Genomic DNA, 25356 nt, shown 5'->3' with positions numbered 1-25356 from the left:
CCTGAAGGGAAGTGAAGTCTCTGCGTCATTAATACTGATGCTCTGTCTAAATCTCTGAATGGAGCTCTAAAAGCAAGCTTCATTAAAATCTATGGATGTCAGGGGTATGGAGACCAAACCATAAGAGACCAGAGAATAAGAAATCAACTAAATAAAGAAGCGGTGGTCCAAGGAGTAGGGATGGGTATCGTTTAGGTTTTATCCATTACCGGTGCCAAACCGGTACTTTTGAAACGGTGCCGGTGCTTAAACGGTGTTCGAACCGGTGCTTAAAGAATTGAGAACACAAACTTTGTCCAAAAACCTCTCATGTTTTTATTTTTAGCAGTCTTTTTTTTCTGCAAAATGATAACCAAGTTAGCCTTTTCTGTTGATACAACATACCTTCTTTGGTTGGAACCGGTGCTTAAACAATGGAAAACACAAACTTTGTCCTAAAACCTCTCATGTTTAGCTGTTATTTTTTTTCGTAAAAAGATAATAATGTTAGCCTTTTCTGCAGCTATAAGGCATATATGGTATCACTCTATCAAACAAGAAGACAGCCGCATGTAACTACAATGGTGTTTGCTAGTTCACCTTATGTGCATTAATTTAATAACGTGGTTAGCCTACTCAACGTAAATTACACACGAACAACATGAAGCTACTGACCCAGAGAAGAACGGCTGCTGCTGCCATCATCATCCGTCATCAGTTCTGCTACGCTGGCAGGGCTAGGGGCCAGGACTCTCCTCTTTGGGTTCTTGGGGGATGTTGCTAACTCCGGGTCCGATAACAGGCACCACACCCGCAGTAGATGTGCTCAATGTGAGGTCTTGCAGCAAGCTATCTAGCAGCAAGTATCGGTACCCATCCCTACCAAGGAGAAGGTATAACTTTAGTGTATTTTTTTTTAAATAACTAACAGTGTCATGAGTTGTAAGGGCATGAGTTAAGGGCAAAACTGCCCCAGTTTAATGGCCATGGTGTTGATTAACACTTCTGTTTGTAAGTAAAAATGACATTTAATTTTATCTAGCACCTTTCAAAGTGAATATCTCAAAGTGCTTCACAACTAAAAACTAAACACATAAAGAAACAAACAAAAGAGTCCACGGACCATTAGTTAGGCAAGCAAATCTCAACCAAACAACCACTGAACACACTTAGCTTGACAAAGCTACCTCCTATTCAGAGTAAATGGCTCACACAAGAGTAAAAACAGGACAGCAGCCTCCATACATCTATAAAAAAAAAGAAAAATTGGCTGGCTGGTGATTGTAGGGCTGTTCGATATACTGTTGACGATACGAAAATGTCTATGGTTTCATATTACGCTATCGTTTGTTTCGTTGTGTCGAAAATAAAGTGTTTACGGCTATATTTTTTCATCGTTTTGATGGTCACTGTAGTAGCTATATTAATTTCTTAAAGTTCTCTCTTTCTCTTATATTTGAAATAACGACTCTACGAACAGACAAACGACTGTTTTTACGCGTTATCGTTAGCAACAACGACGGTAAGCCCAGCGTGTGGCTCCGCCGTCCACCTGTTTATTTTCCATATAAACCTTTCACAATAAAGCTGAAGATCCTTGAGATTTTTCAAAATATTCTGAAATGATGACAAACAGAAGGAGCAGTCAATACAAATCGAGGACCTTATTTCTAAACGAGGGGCTACCTCTGTAGCATGGACATGGTTTGGTTATGAAAAGTCTGGCACGGACCAGAAAACTGTACTATGCAAATTATGCAGGAAACCAGTCCCCACCTCCGTCTCAAACACGGCAAACCCCAACCACCTACGCAAGAATCACGTGAAAGAGTATGGAGATAGTTTAGGGACGAGAAGCAAAACAGAGCCGTCAGGTGCTCAAAATAAACCTTAGACTGCGGTGGCCGTTACAACTCATGTCTAAAAATGTATAGTTTCATGCATCGGTCAAAACACTCAACTCCAGGTGCACGACGCCCAGCTGGAAACACTTCACGCAAGTCAAGTTGCCCGAGATTCACAGAATTTACAGAAAATGTCAAATTTTTGTGATATATATCGTTGTCGGGACGATAAATGTCTTATATCAGGATATTAGATTTTGGTCATATCGCACAGTGCTAGGTGATTGCATTGGACTTTTTTATCATTCTGAAAAATTCAATGCTATACAAGAACGTGAGAACATACTTCCATGTAATCATACATTTACCCATTTATTTTATTTTTATTGGTGGGGTCCATATTCATTCAGAAAGGAAAACAGATTTTTAGCTTCTCAGTTTTTCTGATCTTATTTTAAAATAAACCCATTATGTTAATTTTTAAGGCCCATGTTTTGGCTCTTGGACTCTACTTAAATGGCTGTAATGATTCACAGTTTAAAGTAATCCTTATCTCACACTGGGCCTTTGGTAAGCTCATAAGTTTCGACTCTGTCTAAAATAAGGCGAGGCACCTGTGATGACCATATTAGGGATATCTTGACATCATCGAGATGCAAAAGTTGAAAATGGCTGAAGTTCTGTGTTTAGAACAGTCTGCGACCTGAGGTTACAACATCAATCACAGAAAATAAGAAAAAGCATTAAAAAAGTGTAAAAGTGCTTTCCTTAAAAGATGTGGCTTAAAAACTGGTTTTCCACTTTATAAACAAAGGTCACTATATTCACAGGTCAATAAATGCCAAGGAATCAGCGTGCCTCGGACCAAAGGATATAGTAAGGAAATAGCTGCTAAAACAGAAGCAGGGACAGACTTACTGAAACATCAGTGTGTTAAATTGTGTTATTGCACTAGGCGGCGCCAAAGTGAAGCTACCAAAGCAGACGTGTGAGAGCGGAAAATGACTGAACATGTTTAGGCTTTGCACTTTTTGTACTGCACAGAGAAAATGAAAATCTTGGATCCCCAGTTTTAACCTGACAGCTAAAAATCAATGAAGTTTGACCACGATTTTGCATGACAGTATCATCAAACATATTATTATCGAGTCTAAAATTACTTGTCTGTATTATTGAATAAAAGATGTAAGGAAAGAACGTACTGCAGGATTACTTGTTGTTCCTAGAGTATTTAAAAGTAGAATGGGAGGCAGAGCCTTCAGTTTTCAGGCCCCTCTTCTGTGGAACCAGCTTCCAGTTTGGATTCAGGAGACAGACACTATCTCTACTTTTAAGATTAAGCTTAAAACTTTCACTGGTTCTGCTGTTACCAGGAATGAAAAATAAAATAAAACACAACAATATATATTTAATTACACAACTTTTACCTGGACACCCAAAAAATCCATCACAAAAGAAGATTTGAAAGGATTTTAATTAATTTGCATGAGATTTTGAGCAAGCAACAGAAATAAGTGAATGTGTGATAGCAACATCTTAACATTTCAGGTTTGATTTCTTAATCATTAGGTCATTAAAACAGTTTAATGCAAATGCAGACAGATATATAGAGAGAAAAATGATAAAGTTGCTAAAGAAAAACAAACCCTCCTGATGTCCCTAAATATAGTGGAGTGAAAAGTGTAGTGTTCAACTTAAAGTTGTAAAATAAAATGTCAGGTAAAGCACTTCATGTTTGTACTTGAACTTGAGTAAATGTGTTTAACTACTTTCCACCAGTTCCAGCAAACACATGGAGCAACACAACAAGAACACAAAGTGAGGTGAAGTGGATCAAGTTTTCACCACTGCAAAACAAACTGTCACATATCGGAGCAGTGGTTGGTGCAGTGGGATGAGCAGTGGGAGGGGCAGTGGTTTGTGATGAACTGTCTGGGGAGGTGAAGGTAACAAAGACTGGTGGTCTCCCTGTAACTGTGTCGCTGATCCATTTCTGGTACTGGGACACACGAGTGTAGATTTTAGGAGCTCCAGTGCAGTCCAATACACTGTAAACTCCACCTTGGACCCAGACTGAATCGCTTTCGGTCATGAGTGGTCCCCCTGTGGTCCTCTGTAAAAAGAAATATTGATGATATTAAGACAGATGTGTATCTCTTAGAGGTCGACCTTTTTCACCTGCTAAAGTTTTAATTTTGTTGTAAATTTTTGTTACAAACTGATCAGATAAATTAAGGAAACACTTGATCATCACAGTATAACACACAGTCAGTTAAACTTCATGGATATCAATCTGTCCAGTTAGGAAACATGAACCACTGGGAATCTGTTTCAGCTGCTTTGGTGCAAATGAAAGTGATGACAGGTGCACTGAAGACGCAACAACAAGAAAACCCTACAAAGGGACTGATTTCTCAGGTGGTGGCCACAGATCATCTCTCTCTCCTTATCCCTCCTGACTCCTGATTTTTCTGTATTTTAACTTTTTCTCAAGATCCTTGTCACTGTTGGCAGCATGAGACGTAACCTGCAGCCTATTCGTGTTTCAAAGGTAATCCAGCTCCTCCAGGATTTCACACCCATACATGCCGTCCCAAGAAGGTTTGCTGTGTCTCCAGAAAGTATAACAAATACAGACAGAGAGAAAAAAAAATCAAATTTAAATATTAAAGTTGCTAAACTCTCAAGACTGTGTTGGAGATACCAGGAGATGGACAGTTACACAAGAAGAGCTACACAGGACTGTAAAAGGACTTCAACCCAGCAGCAGGACCAGTATCTGCTCCTTTGTGTGAGGAACATGAGGGTGGCATCATGTCCCAGTATCTGTTCTGTTTACAGACCAGGGCTCTGCAGCTCCACTGGATTTAACAAAGAACACCAAAACTCGCAGGTCCTCCACTTTTTTCAATTCGCCTCACAGATGATGTTTCAGGCATTTTAGCGTTTTAGCATTTTGTCATGTCCAGACTCTTTCACATCTCTCACGTGTCCTCAGTTTTGAATCTGCTCTCATCTGTAGTGAGAACAGGACACTGATGTCCAGTTCTGCTGCTCTGTGTTAAATTGCATTCAATCTGCACATTGCTGGTACCACAGAAGGATGCTGGGCCCTCACACCACCCTCATGGACTCTGTGTCTGACAGTTTGGTCAAAAACATAAACACGAGCAGAAAGCTGGAAGTCATTTTGTAGGAGGCCATTTAAGCTCATCTGTTGTGATTCCAAACTGGACAGGTTGATATCCATGAAGTTTGACAATGTGATGATCGCGTGTTCCCTTATTTATTTACTTTATTTTTGAACAGTGTAATATTTCAAATAAATATATAAACATATTAGCACACCTGACCAGGACTTCTCTCACAACTTACTTCACCTTGATTTGATGTCAGAACATTATTAAAATGATGGGTCTATTGTTGGTTTAGTTTTAATTGGCACAAAAACAGGAAGCAAGAGTTACTCTGAAACAGTCCTTGGTGTACCTGGATAGCTCACAAGCTGTAGTTCAGTTTTTGCTCACAAGGTGTCAGTCTTGCTTTGCAATCTTGCATATCAAACCTTTCAAGGATTTTATCCAAACTTTTTTTCTGTGACATCCTTACATATTTATCACTCAGGTCAATCAATACCAAATGTTTCAGTTTACCCAAATCTTTCATTTCAAATTTTCTTCAATCACCGCTTTTTCATCGCTGATAGCAATGATAGGGAGTTTTAACATCCATCTGATGTAAAACTAAGTTTTCTTGTGCTGCCTTTTGTATCAACACTCTGATACTGGTCACATTAGCAGTGGGTGAAATCATTTCTTCATAGTCTACACCACAGGTGTCGAACTCCAGGCCTCGAGGGTTGCCGTCCTGCAGGTTTTAGTTGTGTCCTTGACCCAACACAGCTGATTTAAATGGCTAAATTACCTCCTCAACATGTCTTGAAGTTCTCCAGAAGCCTGGTAATGAACTAATCATTTGATTCAGGTGTGCTGACCCAGGGTGTTATCTAAAACCTGCAGGACACCGGCCCCCGAGTCCTGGAGTTCGACACCCCTGGTCTATACCAATCTTCAGACTGTATCCTTTGAATAGAATAGAATCGAATTAAATTCAACTTTATTGTCATTGCACATGTCACAAGTACAAGGCAACGAAATGCAGTTTGCATCCATCCAGAAGTGCTTTAGCCATAATATAGATATATTACAAAATATATATTAGCAATAATATAGATATATAGATATATTACAGAAATGGGTCTGTTATAGGTATGAGGGTACAAAAATGGGTCTATTATGGGTATGTTACAATGTACACGGTATGAAGGTATGTTATGAATATGCTATAACTATAAGTATGTACAGGCTGTAGTTGGTGTACAAGCTATGGCCACGTTTTGCACCTTCAACATTGTTTTTGACTGCATACACCCATGTACCTCCCACTGTTTTCTTCCCCTCAGGCAAAGTGGTTAAGGTAAATGTGTCATTTTCACTGGCTGATTGCATTTCTTTATCCATTGCAGTTCCCCACTTCTTTGAGGTAGAACAGGTCACTGTTTCCTTGAATGAGGTTTAAGCAGAGTGCCAGATGAGAGTTCTCTTTCTGCACAGCAATGAATTAATTCATGTTTAAATTTCGATTTTACATTGTATAAAAGAACATTAGCAACACAGTTAAATAACCGCTTTGTGCTTTAATGTTCAAAAGGTCAACAATAATAATATAGTGAAAGCATCGCTTTCTGTCTTGTGCTGCTTGTTTGGTGTGCAAAACCTCTATTATATTTGCTGCCAACATATATCCATATCAATCAAATCAAATCAAATCACTTTTATTGTCACGTCACATGTGCAGGTACACTGGTACAGTACATGCGAGTGAAATTCTTGTGTGCAAGCTTCACAAGCAACAGAGTTGTGCAAAATACAATAACGTGCAACAAGCAAAATATAAAAATGGTTAATCTAAAAGTAATAAATATATGTACCATATATAAAGGTATATACATTACTGAATGTGTGTACTAAATATGTTTTTCTACGTGTGTGTGTGTGTGTGTGTGTGTGTGTGTGAGTGTGTATATACATGTTTTACAAATGAAATAGAGTAAACAATAAAATAAGATATATAAAATATAAAATATACAGAGGTAGGTATGTGCAAAACAGTGGCATTAATGTACAGTATGGAGTGCATAATGTTGAAGTTCCAGTAGTGAGGGTGAGGTGTCTATGACGTGTTCAGCAGTCTGATGGCCTGGTGGAAAAAGCTGTCTCTCAGTCTGCTGGTACGGGACCGGATGCTGCAGAACCTCCTTCCTGATGGAAGTAGTCTGAAGAGTTTATGGCTGGGGTGACTGGAGTCCTTGATGATCCTCCCGCTTTCCTCAGGCACCGCTTCCTGTAGATGTCTTGGAGGAGGAAGCTCACCTCCAATTATCCGTTCAGCACACCGCACTACTCTCTGGAGAGCTTTGCGGTTGTAAGCGGTGGTGTTGCCATACCAGGTGGTGATGCATCCAGTGAGGATGCTCTCAATGGCACAGCGATAGAAGGTCCTGAGGATGCGGGGGCTCATGCCGAATCTTTTCAGTCTCCTGAGAAAGAAGAGGCGCTGCTGCGCCTTCTTCACTGTCTTGTTTATGTGTACTGACCACGTAAGATCCTCAGCCAGATGTACACCAAGGAAGCGGAAGCTGCTCACTCTCTCCACAGCGGCGCCGTTGATGGTGATGGGGGTGTGTACTCCTCTGCACCTCCGGAAGTCCACTATCAGCTCCTTTGTCTTTGCGACGTTGAGGGTGAGATGGTTGTCTTGACACCAGTGGGTCAGGGCGCTGACCTCCTCCCTGTAGAAAGGCTCATTCTGTTATAATTATAGAATCCCTGAACAAACTTAAAAGGTATAAACTTTTTTAAAAAGTGATACAAAAACTGAAAAATGTCCTATGAAGACAGACTGCAATAAAGTTTGAATTAAATATAAAGTGTTAAAAGCAGGAAAACGAACAAAAGAACTGATATTATTTAGTAAAGGATCATCTGGCGTCTCCAAATATTGATTTTAGTGAAACTACTTTGGCTGGCTTAACTGTTGGAGTAATTTTTTTTACCTAATGTGTTGGAATTTAAGAAATTAATCAGCTTTAAAAAACACAAAAAACTTTACTGTTTGGCTGTCCATTGATATTAATATTATCATTAATGCTTTACCAAAGTGTGATTAAAAGCAACAGATTATCAGTCAACAACAGATTACATAATACATTTTTTTTTTAAAGTGTGGTCACCGAACATGAATCCTCGTCTCCAGCACAGTTCATATTCTCTGTAATCTTGGTATAGCTCCCTTGATAGATGCATTTGCACTTGTTGTTTCCCATTATTGGTACTTTTGCCTCTTTCAGGGTTTTGGTGAATGAACCATCATCTAACTGGAGAGAATTCAATGAGCAGGCCTTCCTGAAGACTCCAACACAATGCTGTAAAAGCAAACAAACATTTTATAACATATATTAAGACCCAAACTGATGATCCAGCTGCTGGTCAAAAACACACAAAAAGCAAGCACAAAATAAAAGTTTATTTTTACAGTGCCTCATACTGATCATTATCACAGTGCAAAGCAGTCAATGCCATGAGTTTACTTTTTCCTTTTACTTCCTTGTCTTGAATTTGTTTGTTTGTGTGTGTGTGTGTGGTCTAGCCAGCGTGTTATATTTGCGTCATGGTGGTTAGATGTATACATAACACCGAGTTCATATTTCATGTGCTGCAGGCTGCCATTGATTCCAGCTGGATTCTTGCTGAGCCATAAGAAGATTACGCCTCAGGCTCTGCTTATGTCCGCAACACACACACACATCCTGTTTCTTTCTGATTCCTGTGACGGGTTCATGCTACAGATGTCAAAGTTTGGAATCTAGCTAATGTTTCAGAAGAGGACCGAGCATAAACAGAGGAATGTTTTTTCACTGGCGGGTGATTTGAAATGCCAGGCCGTGTTGAATGCAACTTTTCAAGCAGCTCAACAAACATCAGCAAACATATAAACTGTGTGTGTGCAGTTCGTCATACACTGCGTATGGGAAGAGACAAAACTCGAAACTTGAAGAACAGTGAAAATGTTCGGGCTGCTCTGAATGACAACCTGAAAAGAAAGGTAGAGTTGTATCTGTCTTTTCAGTTAAACTAGTTGACAGAAAATGCTGTGTCTTTTTTAATACAGATTTAAATGATGATCAGATGAACACACTGAGCACAACTTCTCCAGTTTCAAGCAGTCAAACAGAGCTCTGCTTCAGAGTGAAATGCAAAATATCCTGTGATGGTGGGCAGGATCTTTTAGAGATATAATTTAATGCACTCTAAAAATCATGTGCAGATATAATTTCGCATTGTAAACCAAAGTTATGAACCCCCAAATTTATTAACCAGGTAATGAAATGTAACTATTTACCATTTACATGCAGCCTGTCTGACTGGTTACTGTGCACAGAGTAGACTTGGGGCAGCCAGGTATCCCAGCATGCATTTCAAATCACAAGCAGCAATGGTGGTGGTGCTCTAAACTGTAAGTAAAGTTTTTAAATACTCTGTTTGTCTGTCACCTACTACACTTTTAATATTGTTTTAGCCAAGAATTTAGTGGCCTAATCTTCATGTATCTGGTCACTTTGTCAAAATGGAGCCTATTTGCAAAAATATTCTGATATGTAGGGCTGGACCAGGTGACCCTGAATCCTCCCTTAGTTATGCTGCAATAGGCATAGGCTGCTGGGGGACTCCCATGATGCGTTGAGGTTTTCCTTTTCAGTCACCTTTTTCACTCACTATGTGTTAGCAGACCTCTCTGCATTGAACTGTACTTGTTATTAATCTCTGGATCTCCTCCTCCTCTGCCTTCCTTCTCTCACCCCAACCGGTCGCAGCAGATGGCCGCCCCTCCCTGAGCCTGGTTCTGCTGGAAGTTACTTCCTGTTAAAAGAGTTTTTCCTTCCCACTGTCACCAAAGTGCTTGCTCATAGCTGAATGTATGATTGGCTTCTCGTGTATGTTACTGAATGGAAATAGGAATAACTTATCATTTCTCATGTTTAGTTTATTACAAAATCATAAAGGTGTGGTGGGTAGTGATGTTAAAGCAAATTTAATTTAATTAAACAGGCTTTTCTTATTTATGGGAACATATTGAAGTTGTGAATGACAAGTATATAAAGCAGTAATCGAGATGAGGATATATGAGACAAAACTGGAATTCCAAAATGTTTAAAAATAGTCTTTGTATAAATTACAGAATATTCAAGCGAGAGATCCAAGTGAAGCATTATTTGTGTAGATTAGATCATTCCGTTTGATGTAATTTGGCGAGGTTTAGATGTAGAGTTAGTCGCAAAGTTAATTCAGAGCTTAAAAAAACATTCCCCAAAAACATAAAAAAAACTTTTTTCAAGTTGTTCAAAGAACATTTTGAAAAAAACCTTCATTAAGCCCACAAAGCACTTAAAAAAAAAAAGAAAAACTAGGTGAAAATCTGTCCTTTCTTATGCAAAATAAAGACAATATATGAAAGATATATAAGGACTGGGGAAACTTGCAGTCAGCTGGGACTGAAGAAGTCACTTGGATGAGTGACGAAACGTTTCTCCCACTGAAAACACTACGTCCAGATGAACTGAATCAACTTTTGGAGATTTACATGGGACTTTTTTTTTAAATTTTAAATTTTTAAATTCAGTTTTAAATTTTAAAAATAAAAAAATGACCAAACTATTGGCTGACAATATTTTTCTAAATGGACCAACAGATAAGATGAGATAACAGATGATCTTATAGATGACTATCATGCTTTGGTATTTTGTTTGTTACCAACAAAATATACAAATGAATGAAAAAATGGCGACTCCTGACATGTACTGCCAAAACACAACTTTGATAAAGATCTGGAATGGCTGGTTCTATGAAGTGTTATGTATAGTGAATGCATGTTATAAAGTGGCCAAACACAGCACTCACACACACATAACAGGAGGGAGGGAGATGAGTAAAGAATGGTAAGAGAGAGAGAGAGAGAAATGGAGGCTTTGTGACATCATGTTGAATTTATAATAAGGTGTAACTTAAAGAAATGCAGAAGTCATTTCCACATGATGGAATGATCTTAGAGGTCAAAATATGTTTATTTAGGTCTTCTCAGTCACAGAAAACAACAACAGTTTATGAAATTCACATAGTAGTCTAGACGCCATTTTATCCATAGTCATTTAATGTCCCATTTTCTGGAAGGCACCATGAGGTTGCTTGTTTGTTTGGTCAGTCTTGTTGCACATTTTCCAAGACATCATTCCAGCCCTCAAGAAACTTATCCCAAACAACTAATAAGAATCAAACACCCACGCACATCCAATACACTTGGTGGAGCTTGAACCACCACTTCCATTACTACATGGTGAGATTTAAGACTGACTTCACAAAGGACCTATCCCAACATGTAGCAACGCTTAACTATCAGTGGCTGAAGATAGCTACTGTGCTGGACCCACACTTTAAGGATTTAAGTGTCTGAAGGACCCCAAGTTCTGTCAGATGCTTCTGGTGTGTCAGTCATACGTAAGGTGTTCTTTGGTGTTAGAGCCTGGTCATACCAAAGTAATGCTGGAGATAATACAAGCTTAGAAACAATTGTTTTTGTATCTGAAGTTTTGACCACCTGTCTGTGAAACACCTTGATTTATTATTTATTATGTCCATTTGATTTATGTATTATAACCTGAGATGGCTGTGGTCATCCATCTGTTCTGTTCTAATAAAATAAAATTTTAGAAACGCTTTCTTTAGATCTGTTCAGTTTTATTCATATAACACAGCTTAACAGTCAACAAATGGTGTCTCTTTGTAAGGTACAGACCCCACAGTGTTAATCTGGGAGAAATGTTCTCTCGGATTCATTGATGAAGTGAATTTAATTTGGTAATAAAAAATATGAAAAGTTTTTATTTAAAGTGTGGAGTAAAAAGTATAACATTCACCTTAAAATCATACATTTCATGAAAGGAAAAAAAAGGGGCAAACTGTTTAACATTTTTCATGTTTGCATGTAATTATGGAACAGAGCAAATGTGTTGATCTACATTTTACCAGCTCTAGCACATATGTGCAGTAAAACAACAAGAATGCAGACTGAAGAGAAATGAGTGAAGTAGATCAGGTTTTCATCACTGTCAAACATGTTGTCACATATTGTGGGAAGTTGTAGGGAGAGTGGTGAGTTTAGTGGTTGGTGATGTTGAACTGCCTGGGGTGGTGACAGGAACAAAGCCTGGTGGAGTCCCTGTGACTGTGTCGCTGATCCATTTGTGGTACTGGGATACACGAGTGAACACTGAAGGTCTTCCCAAAATACCACATAAGGTATAACTGAGAAGTCCATTCTGGACCCAGACTGACTCTTTTTTGGTCATGAGCGGTCCCCCTATGTCAAACTGTGGAACGAAATCAATAAACATTATTGAGACAGATTAATATCTCTTAAAGGGGACATGAAACACTACAAATATAAAGGTTAATTTACACAAGTTGAGCTGGACATAGCATTAACTCTGTCTGTGAAGCTGGATTTAAGAAATAAGTGCTTGAAGTTAAAGTTTGAAAAACGGCGTCATCTTCTGTTATAGAACATAATGTCACGTGGGTTGTTGGTTGGTTGCAGATAATGGACTTACATTAGTTTATGTTAGCTAACAGTGACAGAATCGATAACTCAGAGGAAAATAACGAGACTAAAACTAAATGAAGAGAATCACTTTTGGTAGCTCCTGGCTGCAACAATGAGGGTGACTTAAGAAACCGAGGATATACTGTCAGCTTTCACTGTCTGTCTCTTTAGCAGTAGGTGGCTGTTTGCTGTTTGACTAGCTGCAAAAAGGGAAAATCCAGCTGTTAGTCATAATGTTCAGGCTTATCAAGCACTTTATTAATAAGTGCTACTATAAAGATCTAAAATTTAGACTCATCAGACCAAAGCACAAATTTCCACTAGTCTAATGTCCATTCCTTGTGTTTCTTTGCCCAAACAAATCTCTTCTGCTTGTTGCTTTTACTTAGTAGTGGTTTCTGAGCAGCTATTTGACCATAAAGACCTGATTTGAACAGTCTCTTCTGAACAGTCGTTTCTCTTTACGTTTTTGTAAAAAAAAAAGTTTTGCTGATTGCTTCTTGACATAATATGAATTCTAACAGTTGTCAAATAAGACTATCAGCTGTTTACCAAACTGACTTCTGCACAACACAACTGATGGTTCGAAACTCATTAAGAAGGCAAGAAATTCCACAAATGAACCCTGACATGGTGTTCGCTCTGTGTTGTAGCATCCTAATGACACCCAGTTTGTGCTCCAGTGGATGATGAGAGTGGGGAGAGGAGAGGAGGGGGCCTAAGGGTACATCTGTCACCATCTTACAATGCTGTGATTGCAGCCACTCCCCAACTCTCTGTGAATGGTACTCATGGCCATTGATCAGTGGGCTTTGATCAGTGGTTGTTGATCAATGGTCAAGAGAATTTGCATAATTAAGATTAAGGAACTGACCTCCCAGCCCATTGTTCCTTCAGTGGGCTGGTTTCAGTCATTATGCAAATATACTGTTTATAAGGTTTGGGGAAACCTGCAGTCAGCTGAGACTGAAGAAGTCACTTGGATGAGTGAAGAAACGTTTCTCCCACAAAGCGCTACGTCCAGATGAACAGAATCAACTTCTGGAGATTTACTTACCTGGATGATTGAGCATGCATCAAGACAGAAATTAATTAGCTATAAAAATAACTAATAATAATGATTAATATACATTTTTATGGACAACTACAGCAAAACAATAAACCAAAATAAAAATAATAGATTATGACTGTGACAGTCAACAACAGATTACATGACAAATAAACAAGAAGATGTGTTTACCTGACATGGATCAATGCCTCCAGCCTCGAAGCCAGCACAGATCTCGTTCTCTGTCACAACGGCGATCCTAAAGTAGTCTTCATTAGTGTTGGGTAAGTTACTTTAAATTAGTAACTTAGTTACATTACTAGTTACTTCTCTAAAAAAGTAACTCAGTTACTTCAAGTTACTCGTTACTTTCAAAGTAACTAGTTACTAGGGAAAGTAACTTTGGTTTTACTCAGAATTCTCTTGTTAATGTGTTGCTTCCGTAACTGGATACCCAGCCAGATTGCCAGTCTTCTAGCTTGCTTACTTGCCACAAGTGCACTGTGCCACCTACCAACAGAAAGGAAAAAATAATGTGCACATTTCCACGAGAGAAATCCCACGCCTGGACCGTCGTTGACCGCCGCCATGATTCTAGCCTGCTTTTTACATCCAACACAAAAACTGCAGTCGTGGTGCTTTTGATTGTACTCAGAACTTGGAAATTCTGCCTTCTGAATAGGAAGATGTAGGTAACACCAGACTGCAGATGAGCTGCATACAGAGCTGGACTGGGACAAAAAAATCGTCCCGGGCATTTTGACAAGAGACCGGCCCACCATTATAGGAAAAATCATAAAGCCTTTGAATGAAAATAAACACTGTTGTGACAGTGATGTACACTGTTCTGATGGTATATATGTATCAATCTATCAATTGTTTGTTGTAAGACTCAGATAATTATTTTTTTTAAAAGCGAGACATTTTAAATGAGAATAATAAAGAAAACTATTTCTTTGTGCCCCCCTTTCCCTGTTAATGCCCTACCTGGCCCCCTGGCAACACTTTGCTAGACCCGCCCCTGCACAGTTACCAGCTGTCAGCTACGTAGAAAAGGATGCTGGTGTTATTTGTCTCTCAGAAACAGTTCATAACTTCCCTTCAACTCATTCATGTCACCTAAAAGGTAAACCTGTTTCTCCATCACCTGTTCAGCTCTGATGATTCAGTAAGGACATCTCCTGGTTTCATCTGCATGTTTCCCTCTCACCAGATATCCAAACCAACATCATGACCAGCAGCTTTACAGCTGTGGCTCCAGCAAACATCAGCTGATACTAGCAATTAATATTAAATAAATTCTAACAACAGCTGATCAAGCTTAAACGTGCTGCTGTTGTTTAACGCGACATCCGCTGGTTTCCTCTTTCTGGCGCAAAGTGGGCGATAAGCAGCATACCGAAAATAAACTCCACCTAAACTTGGTTTATATCTGACTCAGATAGACTGCAGGTCATAACTTCTTACCTGAAGTTCAGTTCACCTGACACCGGCGGCCGCTTCGGGTCTCTCCTCTTGCCTCCCTTTTCCTTCATCCACCTGCTGGCTTCCACCACTTGCTAATGTTATTGAATCTGTGGAAGCTCCGCGATATCCACCACACGAAGTAACGAGTAACGAGCCTATCTAAATCCCAGTAACGAGTAACGCGTTCCTGGTTTTGGCATAATAACTAGTTACCGTGCTCGTTACCACAATAATAACGTAGTTACTGTAACGCGTTACTTAATAACGCGTTAGTCCCAACACTGGTCTTCATAGATGAATTTGCACTTAAAGTTTTCCACTATTTTTATTCTTACCTCCTGCAGGGTGTTGGCGAGTGAATCGTTACCTAATTGGAGGGAATTCATAGATCAGGCCTTTCTAAGCACAAATGTGTGTAAGAAAATAAATATTTTATAACTTACCATCGTCACCAAAACTGATGACCCAGCTGCTGGTCTCATTGTCGAAAGTGCTGTTTTCTGAGGCTAAGCAGATCGGCTGTATGTAGTCTGTGAAATTTACAGGAGCCGACAGCTTCAGAAGGCAAATGTCGTTCTCATGAGTCGATGAGTTGAATTCAGGATGGCAGGTGAAGTTGACCACTGACCGATTCACCTCATTTGGGTTTGAACCTGACTTGCTGTGGCGGCCCAGATACACCTCTATGCTACTGAAATCACTTCACACACACACGCACACACACACGCACACACACACACACACACACACACACACACACACACACACGGATGATTATGTTTATCTTGGTGTTACATTTAATTACAATAATCACATAAAAAAGGCTAATAAACAAGTAGGACAGGCTTAGAAAAAACTCTATAGTTTGTTAACTAAAGCTAGAGATCTGGACTATCTGTTGAGACTCAGGTACAGTTGTTTGACCAAATTGTAATACTGTCAAGGGAAAATCATGTATATGTGATCAGCTAACATGAAATGTGTTCTTTTATTGATCACTAAGCAAACCACATGTCTACGTGACTTTTCACCTAATAACTTTTGACATGAACTCTTCTGTGATAAACAACTTGCAGCTTCCTCTTTCTGTTTTGGAACATACAGACTTAGAAAAGGGGAACCTCAGCTCTGAGTTCTGAGAATAACTCTGTTATCTTTGTACACACACACACACACACACACACACACACACATACAGACACACAGAAAAGTATAAATAAAGCACGCAGACAGTGATGAGACGCAGATCCTGCTTTCCATGGCTGCCCTCGCGAGTTAAAGAAAATCTGCAGTGTTTGTGTTTTCTAACTCAGATGTCTCAGCTGAAGAACGGCAAGGTGATTTAAAGAAATCCCCTGTCATTTAAATTGATCCTTCGAGCTTAGCGATGGAAACAGACACGTTTCTGTGACTCCAATGCAAGGTCTGACTGCTGCATCCTGACGCCGTGAGAAGCCAGCACAAAAGTCTGTCGACAGCCCTCTCTAGGTAGAGGTGAAAGACCTGGGACGTAAGAAAAATTCGGGTCCAGGCCGGTGTAATCCGGTTGTTCAGTCTGACGTCACTGGCCGTGTCTGGGCCTAAACTCCGCTGCAGGTCCATATATCAAACGATCACTGTGGCATTACTGAGAGTTGAAAAACTGTCTAAAGTCTTTCATCTTTAATAAAATTATCAGTGTTCTGCTCTACCAGGTGTAACAATTGAGTTTAACATCCAGGCATCCATGAAAATGGAATTTATGACATTTAACGGCGTTAGAAGTTAGCAGGAAGTTAGCTCACTAGCTTCTATCTAAATACAATATAGCATGTCCTGACTGCGGGGATTTGGAAAAAAATTCAAACGTACAGCTCTGCTATCACTTCCAACATAAATGAAGACAGAAAACTAAACAGCAGTGACGTTTGTAGGGTTACTGAAGTTTGGCTAGCTGGTATATAATAATGTGCTACGTGACCGCTAGCGACACAGCTATGTTAGCATAACATAAACAAGCTAACTTTTTTTCCACTCGATAAAAGTTAACGTGAGTGTTCTCGGTGGTCAGGAACAAATGTAATCGCATGGCAGGATGCTGTAAAAGGACTAAACTTCAGCCAGGAGAACAAGTGAGATAATCCATCCACAATACGAGGTTAGTCATTATACTGCTGCATGGGCTGTGCTGTAGTTACATCGTAAGGTTTTAAAAGCTGAGCTTAAATAAATGATTAGCGGTAATAAAAGCCGAGGGAGGTCAACAGTGATCACTGACTGTTTTAGGAGCTTTTTGAGATTAAATAGAAGAAAATACAAAACATTAAACATGTTAACAACACAAAAGCCATATTAAACGCAGACTGGTTTAGGCCCGGAAGTAGGATTCGTCACGTCATCACTGAACAACCGGATAGTTCTGGTCCACGACGGTGGGATTCAGCCAGATGACCTGAACAACCAGCAAAAGACGACTTAGGGTGAGAAAACACTGAATGAAGGTCTAACCTGCCGCAAGGGTTTGAAGAAAGAAACACATGAAATAGGTTTGAGTTCGCCGGAAGGAACTAAGTTTAGATTGGTTTCAGAAGTAGCCGAAAATACTTCGTGACAAATCAGCGCGCAAATGTCTATCTGTGTGTATGTATATGTGTTTTGTGTATGTCTTTGGAAGTAAGTTGATTTTACAGCACACTATGCTGCTGAACTACTTCCATTGTTTTTATTGTTTTCTTTGTGTATCCTGCATAAGCCCAAGTACTGGTGGTAAAAGGGAAAGGTTGAGCTCTGTCTCATAAAACTGACACCGCCCTGTGGATAGCACAGGGCGTGTCAGCAACCACCCTGGAATCTAGTACCAGAGAAAGCTTTGCAGTTCTGTGATAATGGGGAATCAGCCCACGAAACTCACTGCTGACGAGCAGTGGTTAGAAAAGAAATGTCCGGGCGCCGGACAAATTAGTGCTTGTAGATGGAGAAATCCTAAGAAAACAAAACGTCCCACTATACATTCACTCATATCAGGAAGAACATAATAATCCCTCATCAAGTAAAAGATTAGAGATCAAAGTTTAAAAAGGGCTGGATACAGACCCAACTGAATACATATAAATACAAGAGGAATAAAGTGGAATAAACAAAAGGCTAAATTAAATTAGAGCTTATGTATTCAAACTAATAATAGGAAGGATAACAACCTGTAAATTGGTACTAACAAATGAAACAAAATTGGGTAGATAACCATGCCCAGAATGAATAGAATGAATGAAAGCAGATAATTCACACGAAAACATATTAAACAAAATAGAGAGATGCATAAGGTATATTAAGGCTGTGTCATTGTTCAGCCAAGGAAAAGGTAAATGTCTCCAGCTTGGGGGGGTGAAGCTGCAGATCACCCCCAGCCCTCGATGGATACATAATAAAATATAAAATAATAAACTATTGTATATTAATAGTATAGTAGTATATTGTAATATACTAATAAATATTGTAATATGCTATTGCTGTCATAAAAAACAAAAAACAAAAACAAAACAATGATAACATTAATAATGACATAATATTAATAAGAAGAGGCACCTCAGTCAGTTATGATGTGAGGTGGAAGATTGTTAAAAGTAGTCTGATTCAAGCTTAAGGTTTGCTCAAACTCAGTACAATGATATATGAAATGAAGAAAATAAGGAAAATACCTAAACTAATCAGGTGCATAGAGACACTTGACCTGATTGAAAACCTGTCATCCTAGATGAGACATTGTTGAGATATAGAGCACTCCTATACTAACAACTACTAAGCCAAACCCTGTATACAACAGCTAAAGCTACAGGTTTGAGAAGCTGTCAGGCCTGAGAGTGATTGTAAATAAAAGACGTCTGTGTAATATAAAAGAGACTGTGTGTGAATGTGAAAATGCAAATGAGTAAACTGTGACCTGTTTAAACCACCGTTGGTTTCACAAATAATGCTGCAAACATTGTCGAATGCGTGTGTTTAAGACACCATTTATGTTTATTAGAGGCCTATAAATAAAGTTTTGAGTTGTTGCAGTATGTATAGTAATTGACCGAGCTTTGAGTTATATATATATATGTATGGAGTGCATTGTATATACTTAAGACTAACATATTACTTTCAATATTAACATTTCTTAAGCAATATATGCTGGTGTGTTTATTTATTTATTTATTTTTTCCATTTTATGTGTGTCCTGTGAGAATTAGTGGAGGTTTAAATTGTTTTTCTTTGACTCGCTCTTTCTGATTATGAAAAGCATGTCTGATAAAATACTCTTAGGAAAGCATATTTTGAGTTATTTTAAGTGTGTGAATGCTGTGAGTAGTAGGTTTTGAGTGATTGGGTGTGATTTGTACAAAAATAATAAAAAATAAGTAATAATAACACTACAAAGGTTCATAGTAGAGTGAGTGAAAAAGTGGAAGTTTGAGAGAAAAGGCAGAGTGTGTGATGATTCCTGATGTCTGAAAGAGCTCTATTTAAAAGTGTGTGCGTGAAATAAAGGTGTATTGTTTTTAGATCAAGATTTAGTAGAATTAAAGAGGGTTTGTAGGCTATAAATACAAAGAAAAAAACAAAGAGTTCGATTAGTCTGCAGGAACAGGAAATATGTGCCTGTGGTGCGTCTGTGACAGGAAATCGTGTGTGTAACAGGAACTACATGCCCATAAAAGGAGCTGACTGCGTCAAGAAAGCACACAGAGAGACAAACAGACGAGTTAAACTCTAGCCAGATGAAATGAATGGATATTTTCAGAAAATAAATGCAAATGATATTAATTCCATGCTTTAGTGTATTAATACAGTTGGATTTCTCTCAACCTGGAACCTTGAGTACAGCGACAAAAAGGATAGAGTAACAATTGGGGAAACAGGCCACTTTTTGGCTAAAATTTTATAGCTTGACCTCCCACTTTGTCCTCGACCCTGAGAAGAAGCTCAAAGGACAGTTAATCTCATGATGAAGACCGACAGAACATCGTGGACTTGAAGAATTAACAGCAGGCAAAAGACAGTGCAAATAAAATAAGACTGACTGACGACTCCAGAAGCAGAATGAAAGAAACCACGTGATGAAAACATGCACGGGGAAACTGCAGGCTGTTAAAGAACAGTGTGATATGACTGTTCGAAGGCACTGAATGTGATATTTTGCCGGGCTGGAACCTAACTTAAAAGAAGAATACTGAAAGATCAAAACAGAGAAGAAACAGACTGTGTTTGTTGGAGCTTTGAAGGCCACACAAGGACACTGTGAAAAAAGGGACGAGGACCGATGGGAGGTGAAGCAGGACAAGTTCGAGTGCGAGAATACAGGATATAATTGGATTAAAGTTGAAGCCTGAACTCATGATGGTTTAGAGATGTCCACCACGTCACAAACAAAAGAAGGTAAAAATAATGACAGAAATAACTGACAACTATATTAATGAATAGAAAACACACACACAGATTGTTACATGTGAAATTATTTTTGGAAAGAGTCAGAAGTGAGATAGTTTGAATTTAGAACTCAGTGAAAAGATGCATGAATTAAACCTTATTGTAACAAATACTTGCAATGAAGAAAGCAGCTTACACTCAATTAACATGAACGCAAGGAACACGCTTACATTTATACACTTGTACACATGACATAATGGGTATTTCTGACCAGAGAGAGAGAAACGGGTCGTTTAAGCACCAGATAATAATGAAAATGTCATAGTTGTGTTATTTTTAGGCGCAAAGCAGACCTGGACCAATTTTCCACATGCAGCTGTCTGTGAGCTCAGTTTTTTCCTCACACTTCTGCTTTGTTTCTGGCAGCAGTTTTTCTTTTTGTTTCCTGACTCATGTGTGTAAAGCCTTGATGCCATAGGCAATTTGTTTTTGTTTTTGTTTGTTTGTTTTGTTGGCTTGAAAAACAAATTTGTGATCATACTTGTGGATCACAATGACACATAATGATTAGGCATATGATTTACTAATGTCTAGTTTTAGAGCTGTAAGCAATGCAAAGTTTTTTCCTAACTTAAAAGTTTGAAATATGTAAGATGTGTGAGTTCTTTGAAAAATAGAAATGACCTAAATGCCTTAAGTAAAAATGTAGTGTTCTCAGGTGGTAACTGGCGTCTCACTACTGGCAACGGCTCTGCTCATCACACTATCCACCCAGGAAGAAGGAAGAATTCAAACTCTGGACAACTGGACAAAAGGTACTCAACTCACTCTTCCTGTGGGCAGGAGTTGGGAAAACGTGCTCTCAGAAGTGAGATGCTGGACTACAGATTCGGCTTGTTTCTCAAAGCATCCTGGAAGGTCAACGAGGGACAAAACCAAGAAATAGACGCTCTCAGAATTGCTGTAATGCAACATCGTGTAGCACTGCACATGATCCTGGCTGAGAAAGGAGGATTGTGTGTCTTATTCAACACCACATGCTGCACTTACATATCAGATAATGTACATTCTTCAGACATGACTTCAGATTTTAAAGAGACTGTTGATTGTCGTTGGATTTTTCCTGATTTTATTTTGTTTTCTTTATTTGAGTTATTCCTTGTTTAAAGCTGTAATTTCACAGATGATAAGTTTATCATTCACAGCATACGCAGATGTACTGAAATCAATGAAGATCATGAAGACTTCTTTTCCTATTTGATAGATAAAGATGAAGTGTAACCAATGATGTAGTAACTGAGAATGTGAAAGACAAGTAGTTACTCACTGATGAATTGTACATTTCATTTCGTGATCAACAGGAGGGAATGTCAAAGGAGAATCATGTATATGTGATCAGCTAACATGAAATGTATTCTTTTATTGATCACTAAGCAAACCACATGTCTACGTGACTTTTCACCTAATAACTTTTGACATGAACTCTTCTGTGATAAACAACTTGCAGCTTCCTCTTTCTGTTTTGGAACATACAGACTTAGAAAAGGGGAACCTCAGCTCTGAGTTCTGAGTATAACTCTGTTATCGTTGTGCACACACACACACACACACACACACACACACACACACACACACACACACACACACACACAGACACACAGAAAAGTATAGATAAAGCACGCAGACAGTGATGAGACGCAGATCCTGCGTTCCATGGCTGCCCTCGCGAGTTAAAGAAAATCTGCAGTGTTTGTGTTTTCTAACTCAGATGTCTCAGCTGAAGAACGGCAAGGTGATTTAAAGAAATCCCCTGTCAAATACCTATATTGTTGTACAGGTCAGAGATGTGGGGCCATGAACAGATTTCATCTATTCAAGCATAAATCAAAATATTACACTGCAATCTAACAGAAAAAAAAATAAGTGCTCAAAATTCAAACAGAGGTCTGAAGAAGTAACAACCAAGCAAACAATAGGCTCAATGAAAAATGAAGTTCTACCAGTCTCAGAAATAACCTCCATGTCTGGTTTAAGATCTGTGGAAACGTGTGTGCAAGAATATTATTTTTCTGTTTTTAATTTTCTTTTAAATTGTTTCTATTTATTTTATTAGATTGAGATGGAAGAATAAAGAACAGTTTAGTGGAAATAGTTTTGGTGATTTGCACAATAAAATGTCTGAATCTTCAAACTGACTGCTAAGTTTTATGCATTTATTTTACATTTTAAAAGCGTAACTTTAAGTTTTTATATTTTAATGGGTGAAGAGGTTTAAGAATGAGAGAGGAATGTAAATTCAATTCAGGTTTATATTCTACAAAAGTGTAAACTTGCAGCAGTGACTCACAATAGTGTGATGGATGCAGTTGTCAGCACCCACTGGTCGGTGATTAGAGACCCTCCAAAAAGAGAGTTTACTTCAGCGTACCAGGGCCAACTTTCTGGTGTTGCATGCTGACCTCCTGTGATGCTGCTGCTCTTCACAGCCCTGCTGCCACATGCTGAGTAAACAAAGGGACGACAGTTAAACAGTGAGTAAAACCACTCAGAGATGACAGATAACACTGAGCTATACAGTGCTCTTCTGGGAAATCATGAGTAATGACATTCATGTGGGTTAAGAAGACTAAACCTAAATCAACTGAACGTCTGAACAGTGTAATTTACACATTATAAACTGGTTCCTCCAGTTTCTCTGCAAAATTTCACTTTCCATTTTACTGAAACAGAGGGGTCCTCTGTATCAGGAAAATAGAAACTGTCATTTTACAGCACAAAATAATTTAGTATAGTTTAAAGAAACAACAAAACACAGCACACTGAGTCTTTGTCACTTAAACAAATGTGGATATTACTCTGTATGTTTTCCAATTACTGTGCAGCTGAGAGAAGGAAATAACTCAAAAACACAAAACTTGAAGAATAGTAAAAATGTCTTTGGATGCTTACCGGGCTGCTCTGAATGACAACCTGAAAAGAAAAACAGAGACAAACATGTTAAACCAGGTGATCACTTGCAATTGTGAGAAAGTGAAAATTACTGATTTCACAAAATGATCTCAGTACGCTGCAACTTATAAAATAATTCTGTGCTCACAATTTTTCCCACTGACTACTTAATAATGTTATACTCTTTATGTTTGTTATCACAGTACATGCATTATTTATCATATCAAAACTGATAACAGACAAATAAGAAAACAGAGAACATAGTTAATGTAAACTCATTGGTGTTGTTTCTTTGTAATACAGGTTTGAGGGATGATCAGATGATCACACTAAAGCAGAGCTCCATGAGAATGCTTAAGACTGAAGAAGTCGTCCTCAGAGTCACATGCAAAGCATCCTCTGATGGAGGGCGGGACCTCTTAGAGATATAATTTAACGCACTTTAAGAATCATGTGCAGGTTTAATTTCACACTGTAAATCAAACTTATGAACCCCGAAAATTATTAAGCAGGTTATGAAATGAACTATTTAATATTTAATAAACATCTAATACTTTAATAAATTCGGTTATTGTAAGGTCTTACTGAATTCAGCACAACCAGCAAAGATCTTTCATTTCATTTGCATCTTTGCCAAGATAAACAGAAACTCAGTCACCTCTGTTGTTACCTTTGACATGAAACTTTGACCTCAGTGTTTAATGATCAAATGATTCAAAAATGTTTTCACAATTCACTCAAAAAAACCAGCAAAAAACAAAACAAAAATCAGGATATGGTCAAGTTTATTTATATACCACACTTTTCCAAACAGTCCATGCTGCACAAAATGCTTAACAATGTAAATGCCACTAAAATAAAAAAGCACAACAATGATGCAGTAAAATATAGAAAAACAAAAGAATAAATAAATAAAACAACTCAATAAAAACAACTAAAACAACAACAACAACTAAGGCTGTTAAAACCTATAAAAGTATTTAGGTCAATGTGTGTTAAAAGTCAGAGCATTAAAATGTGTCTAACACGTATAAAACATCAGTAACTGTAGATATATCATAATAACTGATGACATATGCAGTTACTCTGCTGAATTTGAACATTGCAAAAAAAACAACACGACAAAGTAAACTAACGAGCTCGAGAACATGAAATGTCTTCACTTTATAAGAGAGAGAAACTGACTAAATAGAGCAGAAAATGTTGATATCAAATAAAAAGTGTGGATCACTGTGAACATGAAGCAGTCCAGTGACTGACTGATTTTCTTTGATTATACTATATTAATAGATATGACACTGAATGACATCAATGCTAAATGGACTCTTTTCTTGTATCCAGGTGAAACATTTCATTTAGAATAGTCACATTTGTACCTCTAATTAATCTCGTACTTCTTCCACCCCTGATATAACTTCAGTAATGAGAAAATATCTCAAGAAAAATAAGCTTTTTACTTACCTTTGCATAAGGAAATGATCACCACAGTGAAACAGCACACACACTGTTGGAGAGCCATTGTTAACTGCAACTGTTTCAGGTATATCTAAAAAGTATGTTTAGCTCTGCCCACTTCTATATGTTGCCAGGGCCTCGCCAAAGAATCCAGTCAGACTTGTTGGTCTTTGTGGTTGTTCTTCAGAAATGTGATACCTGTATTAACCAAATTGTTGTGTAACGTTAAAACCAAATTCCCCTCCTTAACAGACTTTAACAGACCTGATCAGTTTCTTTTCTCCTCAAAGGAGGTTATGTGTTTGGTAGCATTCTGTCTGTATACGTTATGTACACATCAAGAGAAAGAAAAACCCTTTTACAAATAATTGTTATCCTGTTAAATTAACACTGCTTTTTTCTATAATTTGGGTACATTTTTGGTTACTGTGCACAGTAATTCAAGACAGGTTGAATAAAGCCTATTTGCAAAGGTGTTCTGATATGTTTGGAGATGCCAACATTGACTGCCCCTTA

General features: G+C 38.3%; 1 protein-coding gene and 1 long non-coding RNA gene across 2 annotated transcripts; both read right to left on the bottom strand.

The window, feature by feature from the left end:
* Window positions 1-10972: 10972 nt before the first annotated feature.
* On the bottom strand, window positions 10973-13983 carry LOC120435276. Its single transcript, XR_005609609.1, has 2 exons — window positions 13780-13983; window positions 10973-12306 (listed from the first exon to the last, which is right to left on the bottom strand). It is a non-coding gene; the product is annotated as an uncharacterized LOC120435276 (long non-coding RNA).
* A 1317-nt stretch (window positions 13984-15300) lies between these two features.
* Window positions 15301-25033, bottom strand: LOC116316495 (prostasin-like). The gene is made up of 5 exons (XM_039604541.1): window positions 24847-25033; window positions 23386-23406; window positions 22784-22937; window positions 15498-15754; window positions 15301-15421 (listed from the first exon to the last, which is right to left on the bottom strand). The coding sequence occupies exons 1-5, from the start codon at window positions 24902-24904 to the stop codon at window positions 15324-15326; spliced, it is 588 nt and encodes a 195-aa protein (XP_039460475.1). The 5' UTR covers window positions 24905-25033; the 3' UTR covers window positions 15301-15323.
* Window positions 25034-25356: the final 323 nt, after the last annotated feature.

This window comes from Oreochromis aureus, linkage group 3 (genome assembly GCF_013358895.1).
Source record: "Oreochromis aureus strain Israel breed Guangdong linkage group 3, ZZ_aureus, whole genome shotgun sequence".
Taxonomy (NCBI): domain Eukaryota; kingdom Metazoa; phylum Chordata; class Actinopteri; order Cichliformes; family Cichlidae; genus Oreochromis; species Oreochromis aureus.
This window is presented reverse-complemented; position numbering and strand designations above follow the sequence as displayed.